Source organism: Schistocerca piceifrons, chromosome 4 (assembly GCF_021461385.2).
Source record: "Schistocerca piceifrons isolate TAMUIC-IGC-003096 chromosome 4, iqSchPice1.1, whole genome shotgun sequence".
Taxonomy (NCBI): domain Eukaryota; kingdom Metazoa; phylum Arthropoda; class Insecta; order Orthoptera; family Acrididae; genus Schistocerca; species Schistocerca piceifrons.
Window position 1 is genome coordinate 608,152,471 of NC_060141.1, and position 19,772 is coordinate 608,172,242.

Below are 19,772 nucleotides of genomic sequence, written 5' to 3' on the forward strand. Positions count from 1 at the left end.
TAGAATTTTTCAACTTGCAGTGCGAACGAGCCCTAATGTATTATTTTTTATCAACTTCGAGATCGCATTCATCATTCACCAACATCTGTTGTGTATGATATGATTTGGTTGCTCGCACTGTCGGTTCTCTCCCAGGACTATCACGTTATCGGCTCTAAAGGCGACCCTACATTTGCTTCTTGCATGATAGCTACTTGAATATTTCCTTGTCTTGAGACTGGCTTCCAAGTCACGTATCTCACAGGCGATAATAGCAGTCGCAGTCCGTTTGGTGTAGCTCCCTCGACAACTTTCAAATGGTTCAAATGGCTCTGAGCACTATGGCACTTAACATCTGAAGTCATCAGTCCCCTAGAACTTATAACTACTTAAATCTAACTATCCTAAGGACATCACACACATCCATGCCTGAGGCAGGATTCGAACCTGCAACCGTAGCGGTCGCGCGGTTCAAGACTGAAGCGCCTAGAACCGCTCGGCCACACCGGCCTGCTCGACAACTTTGGTCAGCTAAATTATTTGTTGCGGAGGCTTCGACACAGCTTAATGGCATTCCAGGAAATGGATACAGGCATGGCCAAGTTTACCCTGGTGTCTTCCAAGCTACATTTCTTACATTCACCAACCAATAACTGCGGTACGGTGGAGGCGATAACTGCCTAATGATGGTAAATGTATCACACACTGCAACGCTATGACTAATACTTCGAGCAGCACATCAGTACTTCATGGTTAACTAGCCGATGCTGGAAGAAATGTTGCGATCAAGTAAAGAAATCGAAGTTTTCTGTATAACTTCCAATTAAGAACTCACTGTATCATGGAATTATTGCTGATTAAATTCGTACACTGTTTTATATCCTGGCAGTTTTGATAGTACTAATTAATGTAAAGATTACTTTTCGATTTCGTTATGAAATTATGCCAAATTTCACAAAGGGAACTGGGATTTGAGGATCTACAGCTAAGTGTATGGCGGAGGAAGAGTCCAAAAGTTTGGACTTCAACGTTCAATTGATCACAGCTGTTTTTCTGCCACTTATCGCTCCTTTCCACTCGGGCTATAATTTTGTCAAGTGAAAGATATCAAGCTGCACCACATTAGGGTTACATCTTAAACAGTGGGTGCTCCTATAGCTAGTTTGTGAGTGGAAAGGGGGAACCAAGCAAGGTCATTCTACCTATTGTAAGGCACATTGCTGACCAAACCAGCCATAGAGTTGAGGTCACTCACTCACCAGCATTGCGTAATCCCCCCCCCCTCCCCCCTCTTCAGATTGATGTCAAGGAGTACGATTTGATTTTTTTATTATCTACCCAATCAACGGCACACGAGAATATGTTATATTCTGCCAAGTTTCTTCGTCCATCACTAAAAACAATACATGTTACAGAGGAGCAGCGACTCCATGAAATAGGTTCATATTTCTGTTCTTTTAGTGACTTAACTTGTAGCTGTTTTTATTTGCCATTATGAGAGTTACATAGGATGGAAACTGAAAGCGGAAAACTAACAACAATAGCGCGATAATTTATCGTGGCAAGACGGGAGTATTCGGGTAACTATCTTTGGATCCGGCTTTTTGAAAAAACAAGATTCAGGATCCTGATTTATATTTCACTAGAACAATTATTGTTAGATAGAGCACTAATGAACATGGCATAGCTACGAAAATAGAGTGAGTGGCATGACGCAAATACTATAAAGTAACATCTAGTTCAAGATATAATGCACACATCGTAAAATGTTTTGCGTCACCTCGGTTCCGAGAGTTCCGGAAATTGTACAGAAATTTGGAATAGTGGTCAACGTAAACATCACTTCCGCCCTTTTTATTGCTCATGAAAACGACACATTGCATGTTGTACCACAAAAAAAGTAGATAAAAATTCCCTCGGCGCTTTCCTGAGAGACAATCTCCACTCCTTCCAAATTAATAACATAAGTGTAGACCAGATGTGGCTTGAATTCAAAAAATAGTATCGGCAGCAGTTGAGAAAATTATAGCATATAAATTAACAAACGACGGAGCTGATCCTCCTTGGTACACAAAACGGGAGAGAACACCGTTGCAGAAACAACGAAACAAACATGCAAAATTTAAACAGACGCATTATCTCAAAGATAAGCTATATTTTACAGAAGCTCGAAATTTAATGCGGAATACAATGTGAGATGCTTATAACAGTTTCCACAACGAAAATTTGTGTGGAAACCTGGCAGATAATCCAAAGAGATTCTGGTGATATGTGAAGTATATTAGCGGCAAGAAACAATCTACGCCTTCTCTGCGTGATAGCAAAGAAGATACTAAGCACAGGCTTCCGAAATGCCTTCACGAAAGAAGATGAAGTAAATATTCCAGAATTAGAATCAAGAAAAGCTTCCAACATGAGTAACAGTAGAAGTAAATATCCTCGGAGTAGTGACGCAACTAAAGTCACTTAATAACAGCAAGTCTTCTGATCCAGAGTGTATACCAATTAGGTAACTTTCAGAGTATGCTGATGCATTAGCTCCATACTTAACGATCATATACAACGGTTTGCTCAACAGAAGATCCGTACCCAAAGACTGGGTCGCGTGGAGTGGCCGCACTGTTTGAGGCGCCGTGTCACGGATTACGCGGCTCCTCCCGCTGGAGGTTCGAGTGCTCCCTCGGGCACGGATGTGTGTGTTGTCCTTAGCGTAAGTTGATTTAAATTAGTTTACTAAGTGTGTAAGTTTAGGGACCAATGACCTCAGCAGTTCGGTCCCTTACGAATTCACACACACACAAAGAGTGGAAAGTTGCACAGGTCACACCAATATTCAAGAAAGGTAGTAGGAGTAATGAACTTAATTACGGGCCCATATCATTAACGTCGATATGCAACAGGATTTTGGAACAAATATTGTGTTCGAACATTATGAATTATCTCGAAGAAAACTGTCTGTTGACACACAGTCAACATGGGATTAGAAAGCACCGTTCTTGTGAAACACAGCTAGCTCTTTATACGCATGAAGTGTTGAGTGCTACTGACAAGGGATTTCAGATTGGTCAGAACAAATTGCTAAACGGTTCATAAAAGATATCTGAATGGTACTAAAATTGGCAGTTGACCCTAAATAACGAAAAGTGTGAGGTCATCCACATGAGTGCTAAAAGGAATTCGTAAAACTTGGCTTACACGATAAATCAGCCATATATAAACGCCGTAAATTCAACTAAATACCTAGGAATTACAGTTGCGAATACCTTAAATTGGAAGGAACACATAGAAAATGTTGTGGTAAAGGCTAACCAAAAACGGCGTTTTATTGGCTGGACACGTAGAAAATGTAAGAGATTTACTAAGGAGATTGTCTACACTGCGTTTGTCTGTCCCCTTTTATAATACTGCTGCACGGTGTGGGGTCCTTACCAGACAGGACTGACGGAGTACATCGGAAAAGTTCTAAGAAGAGCAGCACGTTTTGTGTTATCGCGACATATGGAAGAGAGTGTCACTCAAATGATACAGGAATTGGGCTGTACATCATTAAAAGAATGGCGTTTTTCCTTGCGACGGAATCTTCCCACGAAATTACTATCACCAACTTTCTCCTCCGAATGTGGAAATATTTAGTTGACACCGACCTACATAGGGAGAAACTATCACCACGACACAATAAGGGATATAGGTGTCCGTTCTTTCCGTGTGCTATACGGGATTGGAATAATAGAGAATTGTGAGAGTGGTTCGATGAACACACTGCCAGGCACTTAAATGTGATTTGAGAGTTTGCATTTAGATGCAGATGTAGATGCAGCGAGATCTTCAGATGTGGTGGTCCAGATTGCTGTACATATTGGTACCTCTAATACCCAGTGGCACGTCCTCTTGCATTGATGCATGCCTGCATTCGTCGTGCCATACTACCCACAAGTCCATCAAGGCACTGTTGGTCCAGATTGTCCCACTCCTCAACGGCGATTCGGGACAGAAAGACATTGAGCGAAAGGGCTTGCCTCGTGTAGCATGTTATTCCTACTAGCTATTATTTTCTCTTTCCCATTTCTGCATTTTACTAGTTATTACTGACCTACGCAGTTACATTGCGTAAGGACGGTTATTTCGGCACGTTTTCAAAAAAGGTAGTATACTATGGTAAGGTAGCACGTGTTATCTATCTCTGTTAAGTAAGTATGATTTCTACTTGTGTGTACCAATGAATTCAAATATTAATGAATAAATATGAATTTAAATATTAACACATTCCATGTTCTTTAAGTCTTCTAATCAGTTTGTAGAGAGATCTGTAATCAATTTATGACACTTTCTACTCACAGTTTTCTTGGAACAATAAGATTTTCAACAACAGATTAACTGACTTACAGCGTAAAGATACCTTTTGTATCTCAGTGCTGCACTTGTAAATGCTTGTCCTATGTGCAGTTTCGAGTAATGATCAGGTTTCAACAAGTTAATGCTTTAAACAAAGAAGATCGACAATGCCAAAAGCGTTCAACGTCATGACTTTCCACCACACAACTTGTGACGATTGTTAATCACTTATATTGTTGCTTTATTAACTGAAAAAGTAATCTGATAAGCATTTCAAATTAGGTCGAATCTCGTAATGGTCTGAGTTCAACGGGAGTAATAAATTGAAACCAACAGCTAGTAAAAAATTATGTTTCTGACAGAGTGCTTAGGGTTTAATTTTTGTTCCTAAAATTTGTGTTGCAGGTAACCATTTCGTCTGGACATCGCCCATACCGTCGTGGAAAGCCACACAGACTATAGCCTGCTTATTTCACCAACATCTTGATTCATCTGTGGGCACTTCGCCTGAAGACCTTTTACACAGCCTAGCAACATTCTTAGTAAGTGCAAAATCTTTAGCATCCCTAATTTCAGCGTGCGTCATGTTCAGCTGCAATACACGATTGAAACGACATGCGATAAATATTTGGTAGTAAAGCACAAAACTGATACTTCTGTTGAGTCATGGGATCATACTCACATCAACACATCTATAATACAAAGAGCAAACATATTTTTTTTCATTTTATTGATGTAATTGTATTGTACGTTGCATAGTTATGTCGTAAGAAGTGATTTTGTTTTTTGAACCCAAGTAGATACTTGTGTGAAGACATACTTCCAGAAACGGACAGACATTACGAACACTGTCTGAAACCGTCGTTTGTGATCCAGTCTTGTGCTTAACAACTATGACTCATACAGTGACATAATTTTGAGATACATTCTGCGTCGTATGTGGCTGCTGTCTACAAAATGTGTTGTGAAAGGAGTTGGTTGCAGTGAAGCAATATATGTAAACGTCGTGCACGATACGGCCGTTTTTCAAGCGTCTCACTGTTTGTGACGTCTTATGTCTTAAAATATGTGTCGTACAGTGTTTTAATATTGAAGGCACATGTAGTGAAATATGTGGACACTGACTGCGAATTTTATTCGCATAGAGGTTGTAGCAAGAAGTAATAAGCTGTAACGTCGTGCGTGATGCGAGAAGTACAGAACTTTGTCTTGGCACTGACCATCCTATGGAATATAACAACACGGACTTTCTTGCAAGCACTTCCAGCTATCGGAATAGTATTTCAACTTCACAATAAATTCTTTTATAACCAGTTACGCTGCTATGAGTTTTATTTTTATTTGAACTATAGCCCTATTTCAGCTATACAGCCATCGTCAGGTTATCTGTAATAGAACATCTTAAAATTTTTGTATATTTGCTGTGTGACACTTGAGTTACTTTTGGATAATATGATTTTATATACATTTTCAAGTCCTGACTTCCATGCTCCTAGCGTTGATTGTGTTACTGTGTATTTGTTTACTTACTATATTTTGTGTGTGTGTGTGTGTGTGTGTGTGTGTGTGTGTGTGTGTGTGTGTGGATGGGTGGATAGATGGGTAGGTGGGTGGGTGTGTTTGTGTTTGGATGTTACGGGCTCCTGTTGGCCGCTTTCGTTATTATTTTAGTAGTAATCAGTTGTGTGTCTCAGCATGTATTGACACTTCATTAATCATGGTCAGAAATAAACCCATCTTCCAGTTGAAATTTCGTGAAAGCAATTATGACCGATGATCAGCGATACTGACATCAGCTTGTTGAGAATTCTGTGAGCGATGTCATTGGGTTATAATGAGTGGATATCTGTGGTGCTGTGTTACTTAAATTTTCTCTGGTTTTATTATGATTTATCAAGGACTGGTGGTTAATGTCACCAAAGTTTCCGATACAATGTTTATATTTTATGTCAGTTGGTTTGTTGATAATTAAATGTGGACACTTCCTTGTGTGTAAATATGTCTCGATTTCCTCCAACATTTCAACTGGAAATTAATTTTATTCCTGATCATTATTAATGAAGTGCCAAAACACACTGATTACTAGTAAAATAGCAACGAAAGAATAGTCAGTACTCAAATAGAAAGCAAGAGAATTAGCGATACTGCATGGAAGTCGAGACTTAAAAACGTATGTAAAATCATGTTATTAATAAGTAAGTCACATGTCATATAACAGACGTACCAAAATTTGGAAGATGTTCTATTAAAAAAATAACGTGAAGATGGCTTTATAGCTGAAATAGGGTTATAGTTCAAACAAAAGTATTGCCCATAGCAGCGTAACAGGTTGTAAAAATTTTGTTATGTCCTAAAAGACATTTATTACGCAGCAGGCCCTGAGAATTACAAATTGTTTTCATACTGGAATAGTGTTACTAAGGAAGCTGTTGAAATTAAATTATAAAGTAACATTATAAATAGAGAGTTTCTCTGAAAACCAAGGTTTTAAATTCTCTTGCACAGCGTTTACTTACTGCAGTTTTGCCTTGTAAATGGAAGGGTGTGCTCCTGTCTAAATATCGTGGTTGTCGACGATGTCGTCCGGCTGCATGCCCGTAAGTTATCTGAACATTGATTACGCCTAAAGAAACTGAAGTTTCACGAGTCAAGTTGTTCTGCTGAGGAAAAGTATTCTTAGCCTATGCCAATCGACGCCGGACATCTTTCTTACTTCAGCCATCCGGAATACTTTTGCAACCTTTGCAGGACAATCCTGTTACTGCATCACACCAAATTTTCATATAGTCTTCCCGTCTTTACTTAGTATCAGCTTTCATTTTGCTTTTGTTATCCGGAAACCATCTACAGTACTGAGTATCCTGCCCATTCCATTGAACTGGAACTCAGTCACAAGGACTAAGTCGTCTGCTTGCCTTAGCATCGGTTGTTGGTTCCCTATCACACGTGTTCACTTTCTCTCTTTCCCTGTTGCTTTTACGTACTAGGTATGATACTGAATACTTTCACACATGCCTCACACACTTCTCAACATAAATTTCCTTCCCCTTTTATTACGCTCTCTTTAGTGTTCATAGATACTACGGAAAACTCGTCAGTCTATGATGTCACGAGTCTCGTAACTGTGGACATTCTATTACACGTTACATTCTCGAAGGCTTCTCTATCCGTACAAATAATAAGAAAACACTTGGAACTACTGCTTCTATGTTCTGCACTTAGCATAGTCGCACTTCGTAAGTGATTTCCGTGATTTTTACGTTTAATCTTCTTGTATATCTAGGCCTCCGTTTTTCCTTTAGTTATCGCTTTATCAGTCTGTTTAAATGTCTTATTCTACACGATTGAACCTGTTCGCATTTAATTCCTAATTAAAGTAAGCTTCCGGCTTCCTGTTTCATTCTATACACATGCACGTGTTTTCCCATCGACAAGAAGGAATATTTCGTTACTCATATACGGCTTTCGTGCCTCTGCTTGCAGTGATTAATCACGGTTGTTATTTTCATTGTATCCACATATTATCTATGCAAGTGTTTAGAATTTATATTTGAAATGCACATGGTGATAGACAACCTTCTGAAACATTTGTATGAAGTTCAAGAAATTGTATAGCTAAAATCGTTTAGTTTTTTTTTCAAATTTGTCTTCGCTCTTTTACTCTTTAGAAGCGCTGTGAGATGCACGCCTTGTTGTGTGTTAACATCATGGACCAGCGTACGTAAAAAAGTTACATTTATTCTTCTGTTTGTTTTGTTACTAGTTTAATATTATTAATTCATCTCATAGACGATGCATGATGGACCTTAAAACATCCACACATCGTAGATTTTTCATAACCTTTGTGGAAGAGTTATCCCATCTTTAAAAAAACTTTCTCTCTGCGTTATACATACGACTCTTTACGTTTCACTCAAGTGGTGGCACGAAATGCTTGTTAGAGCTATATATTCCTCACACAATTTTCAAAACGTCCCATTAATGTTTACAAGGTTCATAAGCTACGAAAGCGCTTAGCTCGGTAGTTCCATGTAGGTATTTCATTTTAAAGTTCCTCACACATAGGATTTACGATTTTCTCTGTTGTCGAAGAAACATTATCAGTATATACGAGTAACTGAAAATTTAATTTCCTTGGAATTTTTTCTTTGTAATTAGTTTTCTGGCTGATCAGATGCAGTCCGTCGCGAATTCCTCTTCTCCACCAAACTCATCATCTCAGAAGAAAACTTGCAACTCCTCCATCATTTGTTCGATATATAACAATCTCTGTCTCACCCTCCAGTTTTTACCCATACATCTCTTGCAGACACTATGTAAGTTAGTCCTTGATGTCTTAATACATGTCCCATTGTCCAGTCCATTCTTCTTGTCAATGTTTTCCACATCTTTCTCTCTTTGTCCTTTCTGAGGAGAAATACCGCATTCCTTATCATTTCTCTAGCACCACATCTTAAACGCTTATATTCTATTCCATTCTTGTTTTCCAACTTCTGTACAATGTTACGCTACAAACAATTCTCACAGTTTTCTTTCTCAAATTAAATAAGATGTTTGGTACTAACACATCTCGTTTCATAAGAATTTACTCTTTACCTGTGCAAGTCTGCTTTGTATGTTATTTGTGTCTTCCATTTTATTTGATCACAAGTCTTCTAAAGCTCTGTTAAAGTCTAACACTGAATCCCCTGTCTCCCATATCGACTACCATTTCGTCTTCTACCATGTCACCAGACAGATCCTCCCCCTCGTAGAACCCTTCACTGCTATCTTCCATCCTATCCATCCTCATTTCTGCATTTAGCAGCGGTATTCCCATTGCACTCTTAATTTCATTTACTTATTTATTTTTGTTTACATTTCAAGTTCCGGAGGACCAAACTGAGGAGCAAATCTCCAAGGTCATGGAACGTGTCAGTACACGAAATTACAACATAAAAGTAATAACAGATAAAAATAAAATGTTTGAACCTGAAAAATGTCAAACCATGAGTTTAAGTAATCGCAGTCAACAATACAACAAGAATCAGCTTAACTTTTCAGGGAACTCATAGGCAGAATAGAAGGAATGACCCATGAGGAAACTCTTCAGTTTCTATTTGAAAGTGCATGGATTACTGCCAAGATTTTTGAACTGGAGTGGTAGCTTATAGAAAATGGATGCAGCGGTATACTACACAAGTTTCTGCACAAGAGTTAAGGAAGTCCGATCCAAATGCAGGTTTGATATTTGCGAAGTATTCACTGAGTGAAAGCTGCTTATTCTTAGGAATAAGATAATATCGTTAACAAGAAATGACAGTAAGGAATATAAATATTGAGACACCAATGTCAAAATATCCAGACTCCTGAAGAGTAGTCGACAAGAGGTCCATGATTTTACACCACCCATTGCTCGAATCGCCCGTTTCTGAGCCAGAAATATCCTTTTAGAATGGGAAGAGTTACCTCAAAATATAATGCCATACGACATAAGCGAATGAAAATAAGCAAAGTAGACTAATTTCCGTGTCGAACGATCTCTTACTTCAGATATCTTCCGAATAGTGAAAATTACAGCATTAAGTCTTTGAACAAGATCCTGGGCGTTGGCTTTCCACAACATTTTACTATATATTTAAACATCTAGAAATTTGAACTGTTAAGTTTCACTAATCATATGTCCATTCTGTAAAATTAATACATCAGGTTTTCTTGAATGGTGTGTTAGAAACTAAAAACTGAGTCTTACTGTTATTTAGATGTTAGTTAATTTTCTACAAGCCATGAACTTATGTCATGAACTGCACTATTGCAACCAAGCGAATGTTGCACACAACATCCTTTACTACCAATCTAGTGTCATCAGCATATAGAAATATTTTAGAGTTACCCGTAATACTGGAGGGCATATCATCTATGTAAGTGATGAATAGGAGTGGCTCCGACACTGATCTATGCCCCAAACCCCCACCCCACCCCCCGCCATTTGACCGTACCCCACTTAGACCCCACATCACAGCCTTCTCAACACTGTGAATAATTACCCTTTGCTGTCTGTTGCTAAGGTAATAGGTGAACCAATTGCGAGCTACTCCCCATATTCCGTAACGGTCCAACTTCTGGACCAATATTTCATTATCAACACAATCAAACACCTTAATTAAGTAAAAAAAATACCTTGTGTTCGAAACCTTTTGTTTACACCATCCAGTACCTCACAGAGAAGTGAGAATGTAGTACTTTCAGTTGTTAAATGACTTCTAAAGACGAACTGTACATTTGATGGCAAATCGTGTGATGTAATATGATGAATTATCCATACATACACAGCCTTTTCAACAGCTTTAGCAAACACTGATGGCATAGAAATATGTATAAAATTGCTACATTATCCCTTTCCCCTTTTTATATAGCGGCTTTACTACTTAGTATTTTAACCGTTTAGGAAACTGACCTTTCCTAAAGGATAAATTACAAATATGGCTAAATACAGGCCTAACATGGGCAGTCCAGTACTTTAATATTCTGCTAAGCACTACACCATCAATCTTGCCATCGTTTCCTTTAATTTCACGCAAGTTTGTTTTAATACTTCCGTATGGTGAATCTGTCCATCCGATGAATAATTCTTCTTCCGATTATTTGCATTTTTCCTGCTGCCATTTCACGTTTGCTCATCGCACTGTTTTAAAATTTATTCCCAAATACTTTGGGTTGCTGTATTTCTGTCTCATTCTACACATTTATGTACCCCCTTCTTTCGTCATTCAATTACAATGCATCTGTTATTACCCAGGCCGTCTTCGCATCATCGCACCAACTTCTGTGATTGCTTTTTTTTAGAGAACTGCCTACTGTGATATTCAGCAATGCAGTACGTCATTCCAAACGCATCTCGTCATTTCTCACTACCTCCACAGCCGACTTCTTCCCACAATGACTCTTCCGAGCAATTTTGTTAAACTTCAGTTTGCTCTACGTCATTGGCGTTGATTTACTTTCGATTCCGATGAGCATAATTATAATTCTATCACTGAGCTGTTGAAAGTAACTTACTCTCTGCGTTACCTTCCTATTAATGACGAACCCTGCTCCCATTACGCTATTTTCGATGCTGCTGATATTTCACTATATTCTTGCGCTATCTTTCTTGTAAGTTCGTTGTCCAAGATCTTACGTAGAAATTGACTGCAGTTGTCATTTCCGTCACAGTACTGCCTAACGTCCCCGACAAAGAAGTGCGAGGGCTCTAATCGGCTATTTTCACCCTGATGCATATACCGAATAGCCGTTTCAAGAAAACGACAACCGGAACTACACTACTGGCCATTAAAATTGCTACACCAAGAAGAAATGCAGATGATAAACGGGTATTCATTGGACAAATATATTATACTAGAACTGACATGTGAATACATTTTCACGCAATTTGGGTGCATAGATCCTAAGAAATCAGTACCCAGAACAACCACCTCCGGCCGTAATAACGGCCTTGATACGCCTGGGCATTGAGTCAAACATAGCTTGGATGGCGTGTACAGGTACAGCTGCCCAAGCAGCATCAACACGATACCACAGATCATCAAGAGTGGTGACTGGCGTATTGTGACGAGCCAGTTGCTCGGCCACCATTGACCAGACGTTTTCAATTGGTGAGAGATCTGGAGAATGTGCTGGCAAGGGCAGCAGTCGAACATTGTCTGTATCCAGAAAGGCCCGTAAAGGACCTGCAGCATGCGGTCGTGCATTATCCTGCTGAAATGTAGTGTTTCGCAGGGATCGAGTGAAGGGTGGAGCCACGGGTCGTAACACATCTGAAATGTAACGTCCACTGTTCAAAGTGCCGTCAATGCGAACACGACGTGACCGAGACGTGTAACCAGTGGCACCCCATACCATCACGCCGGGTGATACGCCAGTATGGTGATGACGAATACACGCTACCGATGTGCGTTCACCGCGATGTCCCCAAACACGGATGCGACCATCATTGTTGGATTCATCCGAAAAAATGAGTTTTGCTATTCGTGCACCCAGGTTCGTCGTTGAGTACACCATCGCATACGCTCCTGTCTGTGATGCAGCGGTAAGGCTAACCGCAGTCATGGTCTCCGAGCTGATAGTCCATGCTGCTGCAAACGTCGTCGAACTGTTCGTACAGATGGTTGTTGTCTTGCAAACGTACCCATCTGTTGACTTAGGGATCGAGACGTGGTGGCACGATCCGTTGCAGCGATGCGGATAAGATGCCTGTTATCTCGACTGCTAGTGATACGACGTCGTTGGGATCAAGCACGGAGTTCCGTATTACCCTTCTGAACCCACCGATTCCATATTCTGTTAACAGTCATTGGATCTCGACCAACACGAGCAGCAATGTCAATATAAGATAAACGGCGATAGCGATAGGCTACACTCTGACCTTTATCAAAGTCGGAAATGTGATGGTACTCATGTCTCCTCCTTACACGAGGCATCAGAACAACGTTTCACCTGGCAACGCCGGTCAACTGCTGTTTTTGTATGAGAAATCGGTTGGAAACTGTCCTCACGTCTGCACGTGGTAGGTGTCGCCACCGGCGCCAACCTTGTGTGAATGCTCTGAAAAGATAATCATTTGCATATCACAGCATCTTCTTCCTGTCGGTTACATTTCATGTCTGTAGCACGTCATCTTCGTGGTGTAACAATGTTAATGGCCAGTAGTGTATATCCATTCTCATTTAAGGTGTTCACGAAGAATATTACGCCCTTCTCCAACTTGAGATCTGTGGGTAGTAATTCAGTGATCTGGATTCATTCAAAAGAAACACGAAGCAGTCCAAGCATTCATATTTAGGTTTTTTCGTGATTGCCCCAAATCGTTCTAGGCAATTATCTTCGAAAGGGGCGGTCGATATCCTTACCTGTCCTTGAAACTATCAGAGATTGTCGACGAGACTTGATAAACACTAATCTTCCTTCTTTACTTTTTTTTAAGCAGTCACTGGTTGTGTATTGCATACTCCTTCGTGTTTTACTGTTAGTGAACCGGTGTTGGTGGTTCAAGCGACTGTGCTACTTTCTGATTTACAGCAATGACAGACACGGGCAAGTACTTTGCTATCACGGCTGAGGAGGTGGCGTACGTCAGGAAGCAGCTGGGCACCAACGAGGAGGACATCAAGACGGCTGTGACGTCACTGCGAGAGTGGCTCAGGTTGCAGCCACACTTACCTGACGCCGTAGGTCAGTACCTATGAGGTCGTACGTGATGCCTTCGTAATGTACGTACCGTCATCGTAGCTGATGTAACTACTCAGATGTAATGCTTTTGTTCATGCAAATGTTATTTCTCCCTTCCATTTCCATATCTGGAACAGCACTGATTTACTATAGTTTTATTGACTTTCCCTCCATGTTTCTTCACATTTTGCAAGTGTAAACGTAACTGAACTGTAATTGATGTGAACGAAGTTTCCAGAATGAAATATTCACTCTGCAGCCTAGTGAGTATGCGCTAATATGAAACTTCCCGGCAGATTAAAGATGTCTAATAAAGTTTTTTGTTGTTAACTATGGAAAAGAAGGATATAGTTTCATGCGCAGCTTGACAAGAAACTATGTTCGTTTCAAATTTACTTCTGTGTTACTACATCACCGTCTCCATTTTAGTTTACGAGAAATATTGAGTTGCGGTCTTCAGCTTTAAAATATTTTATACCCAAACCTTATGTTTCCATTTCCTTAGGTTATCTGTTCAATGACTGAGAATGCTCTAATGTGCTATTGCTCAATTTTATCTTCTGTTATGCGTACTACGTTTAGCAGCAACTCCTATGTAGAACACAGTATTCCGATTTTGAGTCCATATAACCAACTTAATGACTCATTTATCAGCCAAAACTAAAAAAATTACGTCGTTTCTTAATAGTTCTAGTGTCGGAAGTTTTGCATGGCAAAACTTCTGCCGATCTGATAATAAATGATAGACGCAGTACACTTGACCCAGTGTATTGAGTGTTGCTAAGTACTTTTAATCTAGGGTTTTTCGCATTTTGTATTTATTTGTTGCTTCAGTAAGACATGACACGTGGACGAAATCATTCCGTTACTTAAGCCCATAAAGTTAGTGCATTAGGCTAACTGTGATGAGCTATATTCCTTCCATATGAGCGCTTACGTGTTCTGTTTCCTGTGTCGTTAATGTCCTTGCTCATGTTGGCTATCGGATAATCTGTGTTTCAGACGACTCCCTCATCGAGCGCATGTACATCAACTGCAAGTGCAGCATGGAGAGGGTCAAACTGGGATTAGACGCTTATTTTTCCCTCAAAAACAGAATTCCCGAGTTTCTAATGAACAGAGATGCAAGAGGAACCGACATCCAGTTTGCAATGGAGCACATGTGAGTCCCGACTTGTCTTCATCAGTTTAATTTCATGATTTAGTTATTACTAATTGATTTAGGAATTTTTTGCTCTTTGCTGGAATGGATTTATAATACTACAGAGAACTTGTGCCAATGTTTAGACTGTAATCATGTGTAAGGGTATGTTATCTTGTAAATTCTCAACGAAATCATGATATTACACTTTAGTCGAGAGCAGTAAAGTCTTTTGTACAACCAAAACAGTTAAAATCAAATGAAAAATGAGTTCTACATTTTATATACAGTTCAGCCTTCTAATTCGTCAGTGTTCGGTAGTTTGGTTAGGTTGCTTGAAATGGTACGCACATTTAAAAACTCGTAGACCGAAACAAGTATTTTTAAAGTTTAATCGTATTATCCGTTCAACACAGATAAGTAGTAACGAATACTTTACTGCCGTGACGTAGAATTTACACTGTTTACGTGCCTCTAAATATCTTAATACGGCCAGGGCCTCCTCCTTCGTTCGTACATTTATTCTTCACCATTGTTGACAGCTCACGCTCACTTTTTGGACTCACTCAGTTTGTATGATGGTCCGAGTCACAGTTTTATCCCACCAAGAAATTTCAGAAGAGTGCACAGTACATTGTGGCCGAAGGATTCGCTCTGGATGCGTACTAAATTGTTTGTTGCCGAATGAGGTGGCGCAGCGGTTAGCACACTGCACTCCCATTCGGGAGGACGACGCCTCAAACCCGTGTCCGGTTTCCAGAGTTAGGTTTTCTGATATTTCCATGAATCGTTCCAGACAATAGTCGCGATGGTTCCTTTTAAAGGCGCCGGCCGATTTTTCTCACTATCCTTAACACAATCCTAGCTATGCTACGTCTATATTGACTTCAATGCCGACAGGACGTCAAACCCAGTCTTCATTCCTTGTTTGTTGCTGTATTTCGTAAACTGTTACTTCCTGTTGACTGCATGTATTATCCTCTTTCCCGTATGCATGTATTAATAGGAGTATAATGTCTCCTACAGCAAAATGATGACGATGCCACGACTCACAAAGGACGCGTACCGCGTCCACGTCATCACCGCAGTGGACGAAGACTCAATGAATATAATTTGGGCCCCATATGGTAAGATCCTGTCCATTGCTATGGAAGTTATGTTCGTCGAGGACTATTCTATTGGAGATGTGTGCATCATCGACATGGCGAACGTAAATGCTGGGCACGTAGTCCGGGCGGACATCAACATCATCCGCAATCTCGAACTCTGCTACAAGGTAATTTCAGTAGCCTATTACATTCATACCTAACAGACTGAAAGTGTAGTATGTATGGAACTTTCGGGCCTTAAAACTGTTTACCAGACTGTAAATCGAACGCAGGTATAAAGGATCATGTATGTTCACCAAATAAGTTTGATGCCCAGCAGAAATATAGCAGTAAGCGAACCTCCTGCCACAGAAATTAGTTACTATATTAAGGTGCGCGCTTGCACTTGCAGCTGTATGATCAGAGTGCAAATTATAACTACAACAGCCGGCCGGTGTGGCCGAGCGGTTCTAGGCGCTACAGTTTGGAACCGCTCGACCGCTATGGTCGAAGGTTCGAATCCTGCTTAGGGCATGGATGTGTGTGATGCCCTTAGGTTAGTTAGGTTTAATTAGCTCTAAGTTCTAGTGGACTGATGACCTCAGATGTTAAGTCCCATAGTGCTCAGAGCCATTTGACCCTTTTATACGAGGGCCGTTCAGAAAGTAACCTCCGGTTGATTTAAAAAAATACACCAAGTTAAATAAAAATATTTTAATATATACATCTTACAACTACATCTTTGCACTATTTTTCTACATAGTCTCCATAGCGATTGAGGCACTTATCGTATCTCTTCACAAGCTTTGAAATTCCTTCTGCATAAAAATCACCCGCTTGTACCTGGAGCCAGCCTGTGACCGCATCTTTGAGCTCTTCGTCGTCATCAAACCGCTGTGACCCGAGCCATTTCTTCAAATGCATGAAGAGGTGATAATCACTTGGCGCCAGGTCTGGGCTGTAAGATGGATGGTTGATAACGTCCCACTTGAAGGACTCAAGAAGGGCCGTTGTTCTGCGAGCAGAGTGAGGACGGGCGTTATCGTGCAAAAAAACGATACCGGAAGTCAGCATACCACGGCGTTTGTTCTGTATAGCCCGTCGTTTTGTGGTGGTCGGTAAGAATTTTGGGCACCCATCGTGCACAGAACTTACGGTAACCCAATCTTGCTGTCACTATCTCGTACAAGAGAGTCTTAGAAATCTGTGGAAAACCAGTAGACAACTCCGACATTGAGAAACGTCGATTTTCACGAACTTTTGCATCAACTGTCTGAACGAGTTCGTCAGTCACCAATGATGGTCTACCACTCCTCTCTTCATCATGAACGTTTTCTCGTCCACTTTTAAATAAACGTACCCATTCACGGACAACTCCTTCACTCATAACTCTTGGTCCGTACACGACACAAAGCTCACGATGAATAGCTGCTGCAGAATATCCTTTGGCTGTAAAAAACCTTATGACAGCACCCACTTCACATTTGGCGGGGTTTTCTATTGCAGCACACATTTCAAACTGCCACAAAAACTAAACTAGCGCAGGTACGACGTTCACTCGACCACGGCTTGATGCCGACTGACCTGTTGAGTGCGTGAACGCACAGATGGCGTCGCTACTCCCCCCACAACCCGCACTGTGACCAATCGGAGGTTACTTTCTGAACCGCCCTCGTAACTACAACAAAATGAATGAAACACACTGAATAACAAATAACAACCATTTATTAAAGTAATATGTACACAAATAAATATTCGGCGCCAGTTCGAGGGGAAGGTGTGGCAGTGATGTAAAAGTTCAGAACACAAGTCTCAGTCTTGCTCAGTGGATGATGGCTATCCAATCTAATTGTAGTTTAGCCTCTACTGGTGTTGCTGGCAGCAGGCTCAGTTAATGGATAAATTTCTCGATACTTGGTGATAATTTCAAAAATATGACGATACTTCTTCATAACTGCTGGTGACTCGCTGATGGCTTAATTAGATCTGTGTGCCAAATGGAACTGGAGTTGAAACTTCCTGACAGATTAAAACTGTGTGCCCGACCGAGACTCAAACTCGGGACCTTTGCCTTTTGCGGGCAAGTGCCCTACCATCTGAGCTACCGAAGCACGACTCACACCCGGTACTCACAGCTTTACTTCTGCCAGTATCTCGTCTCCTACCTTCCAGACTTTACAGAAGCTTTCCTGCGAACCTTGCAGAACTAGCACTCCTGAAAGAAAGGATACTGCGGAGACATGGCTTAGCCACAGCCTGGGGGATGTTTCCAGAACACAGTTTTAATCTGCCAGGAAGTTTCATATCAGCGCACACTCCGCTGCAGAGTGGAAATCTCATTCTGGAACTGGAGTTGTCGGCAACTGAAAATATGACTAATCTTTCTAGATCCATTATGGATCGTGGGACGACGGCTGGCATGAACTTCTTGAAGCAATAATTTACCAACAGCTGTATGTGTTGTAGAAATTTATTTTATTTTATGAACTTCTATGTGCTACCAGCTTTGGCATTACATTGATGCCATCTTCAGGCACCATTCGTCATAGTCGTAAAATAGCTATACATGGAAGGAGCCATATAGCTGGATCCGTGAATCAATCGTCCTGCAACAGCTCTTGGTGGCCTGGCGACACAGTCTGGTAGCACATAGAAGTTCATAAAATAAAATAAATTTCTACAATACATACGGCTGTTGGTAAATTATTACATCAAGGAGAAATGATGACTGGCCGAGGGAAGCAGTGCAGCTGCTTAAATCTGATGTCTCCAAATGAAAGAAATACCCTGAATAAAATAATTTTAGGGTCACTTTTTCCAAACCCCATAATTGTGTCCCATTTAAACGAAGAATTCTGGAACACTAAAATCATCCTCTTTACTGACACAAAAGTGTGGTGATCTGGGACTTCACATTTGGGCTCGACGAGTCGTGAAACCAGAAGTGGCGACATCTGCTGCAAAACGGACAGAGCTCAAAGGTTCACGAGAGGTGTAAGAGTACGCTGCTGCTCTTGCCCCTACTACTGGGGATATGAAATCGGAAGGGTGTCAGGAGGTTGTCTGCCTGCAGGCGCCTAGGACTCAGTCAGAGTTTGCATGTCTATTGGTGCATCTATAAAGTGCTCAACAAAGGTGTACTATTGGCAGCGAGGGTGTTGCCGAGTTGAGGGGTCTAAGAGGGATCCTTTGCCATTTTATTTATACATATGTGAAGTTCACACATCTCTGTGATCATGTCACAGGAGGAAGTGAAACAGGCGGGCTGAAAAGCCAGTCCCCTGTGGTTCCACCCAGCACACAAGACCAGAAATTGCAGTAACAGTACAAACCAAAAGGATGGTGTGATGTTCAGTGAAGTTTCATCTTGGATGTCCTTAGAGAAGGACTGAATTGTTTGGGTGGGGGGTGGAAAGCCAAAGTTTTCCAATAATGTCATTCTGTTGCCTATTGCCCAATAAGCGAAATGATGTGATCATGCCACACACATTTTGCTCATTCCAGCAGTCATTTGCTTAGAATTCCCATTTTCGATTAAATGGTTTACGATTGCGCAATTTGGATCGCCAAGTTTTGGGGGCACACTCAGTAAATGATCTGGCGAATTTACGCTGGGAGCTCTGTAACATTCTGTTTGTGGGCGATGTGTTTATATGGGGTGGGCAAACTAAGCCTATCCCAAAAAATATTTCATGCACTACAAGACAGGTAACCCAATTTAGATCATCCTTGCCTATGACAGATGATGTAACTTGGATTGCCTATCTTAAGGTGCACTAAATATTTTCCAGGCCATTTCTACTCATATTTTGCCCATCTTGTATATGAAGAAGGTGTGTAGGCAAAAGTTGGTATCAGAGAATCGACACTTAGTGCAGAGGATCACAACTGACTGTATTCAAGCATGAATTAATAGATGAAAAATTTCATTGTTTCCTTTTCGTTTGTAATCACTATTTGCATTGATCCAGCTGAACTCCATCTACTATAAAAGACAGTATAAATGATATTTAAAAATACAGATA

The 19,772-nt window shown here is 40.6% G+C and overlaps 1 protein-coding gene across 1 annotated transcript in view; it reads left to right on the forward strand.

Annotated features, from left to right (window-relative positions):
* Window positions 1-19,772, forward strand: part of LOC124796050 (clavesin-1-like) — a 48,366-nt gene that overhangs the window by 17,470 nt on the left and 11,124 nt on the right. Inside the window, exons 2-5 of the mRNA XM_047260136.1 lie at window positions 4,717-4,853; window positions 13,369-13,521; window positions 14,521-14,680; window positions 15,686-15,935. Of these exons, the coding sequence (XP_047116092.1) occupies window positions 13,371-13,521; window positions 14,521-14,680; window positions 15,686-15,935 (561 nt within the window). The 5' untranslated portion in view covers window positions 4,717-4,853; window positions 13,369-13,370. The remainder of the gene's footprint in view (window positions 1-4,716; window positions 4,854-13,368; window positions 13,522-14,520; window positions 14,681-15,685; window positions 15,936-19,772) is intronic.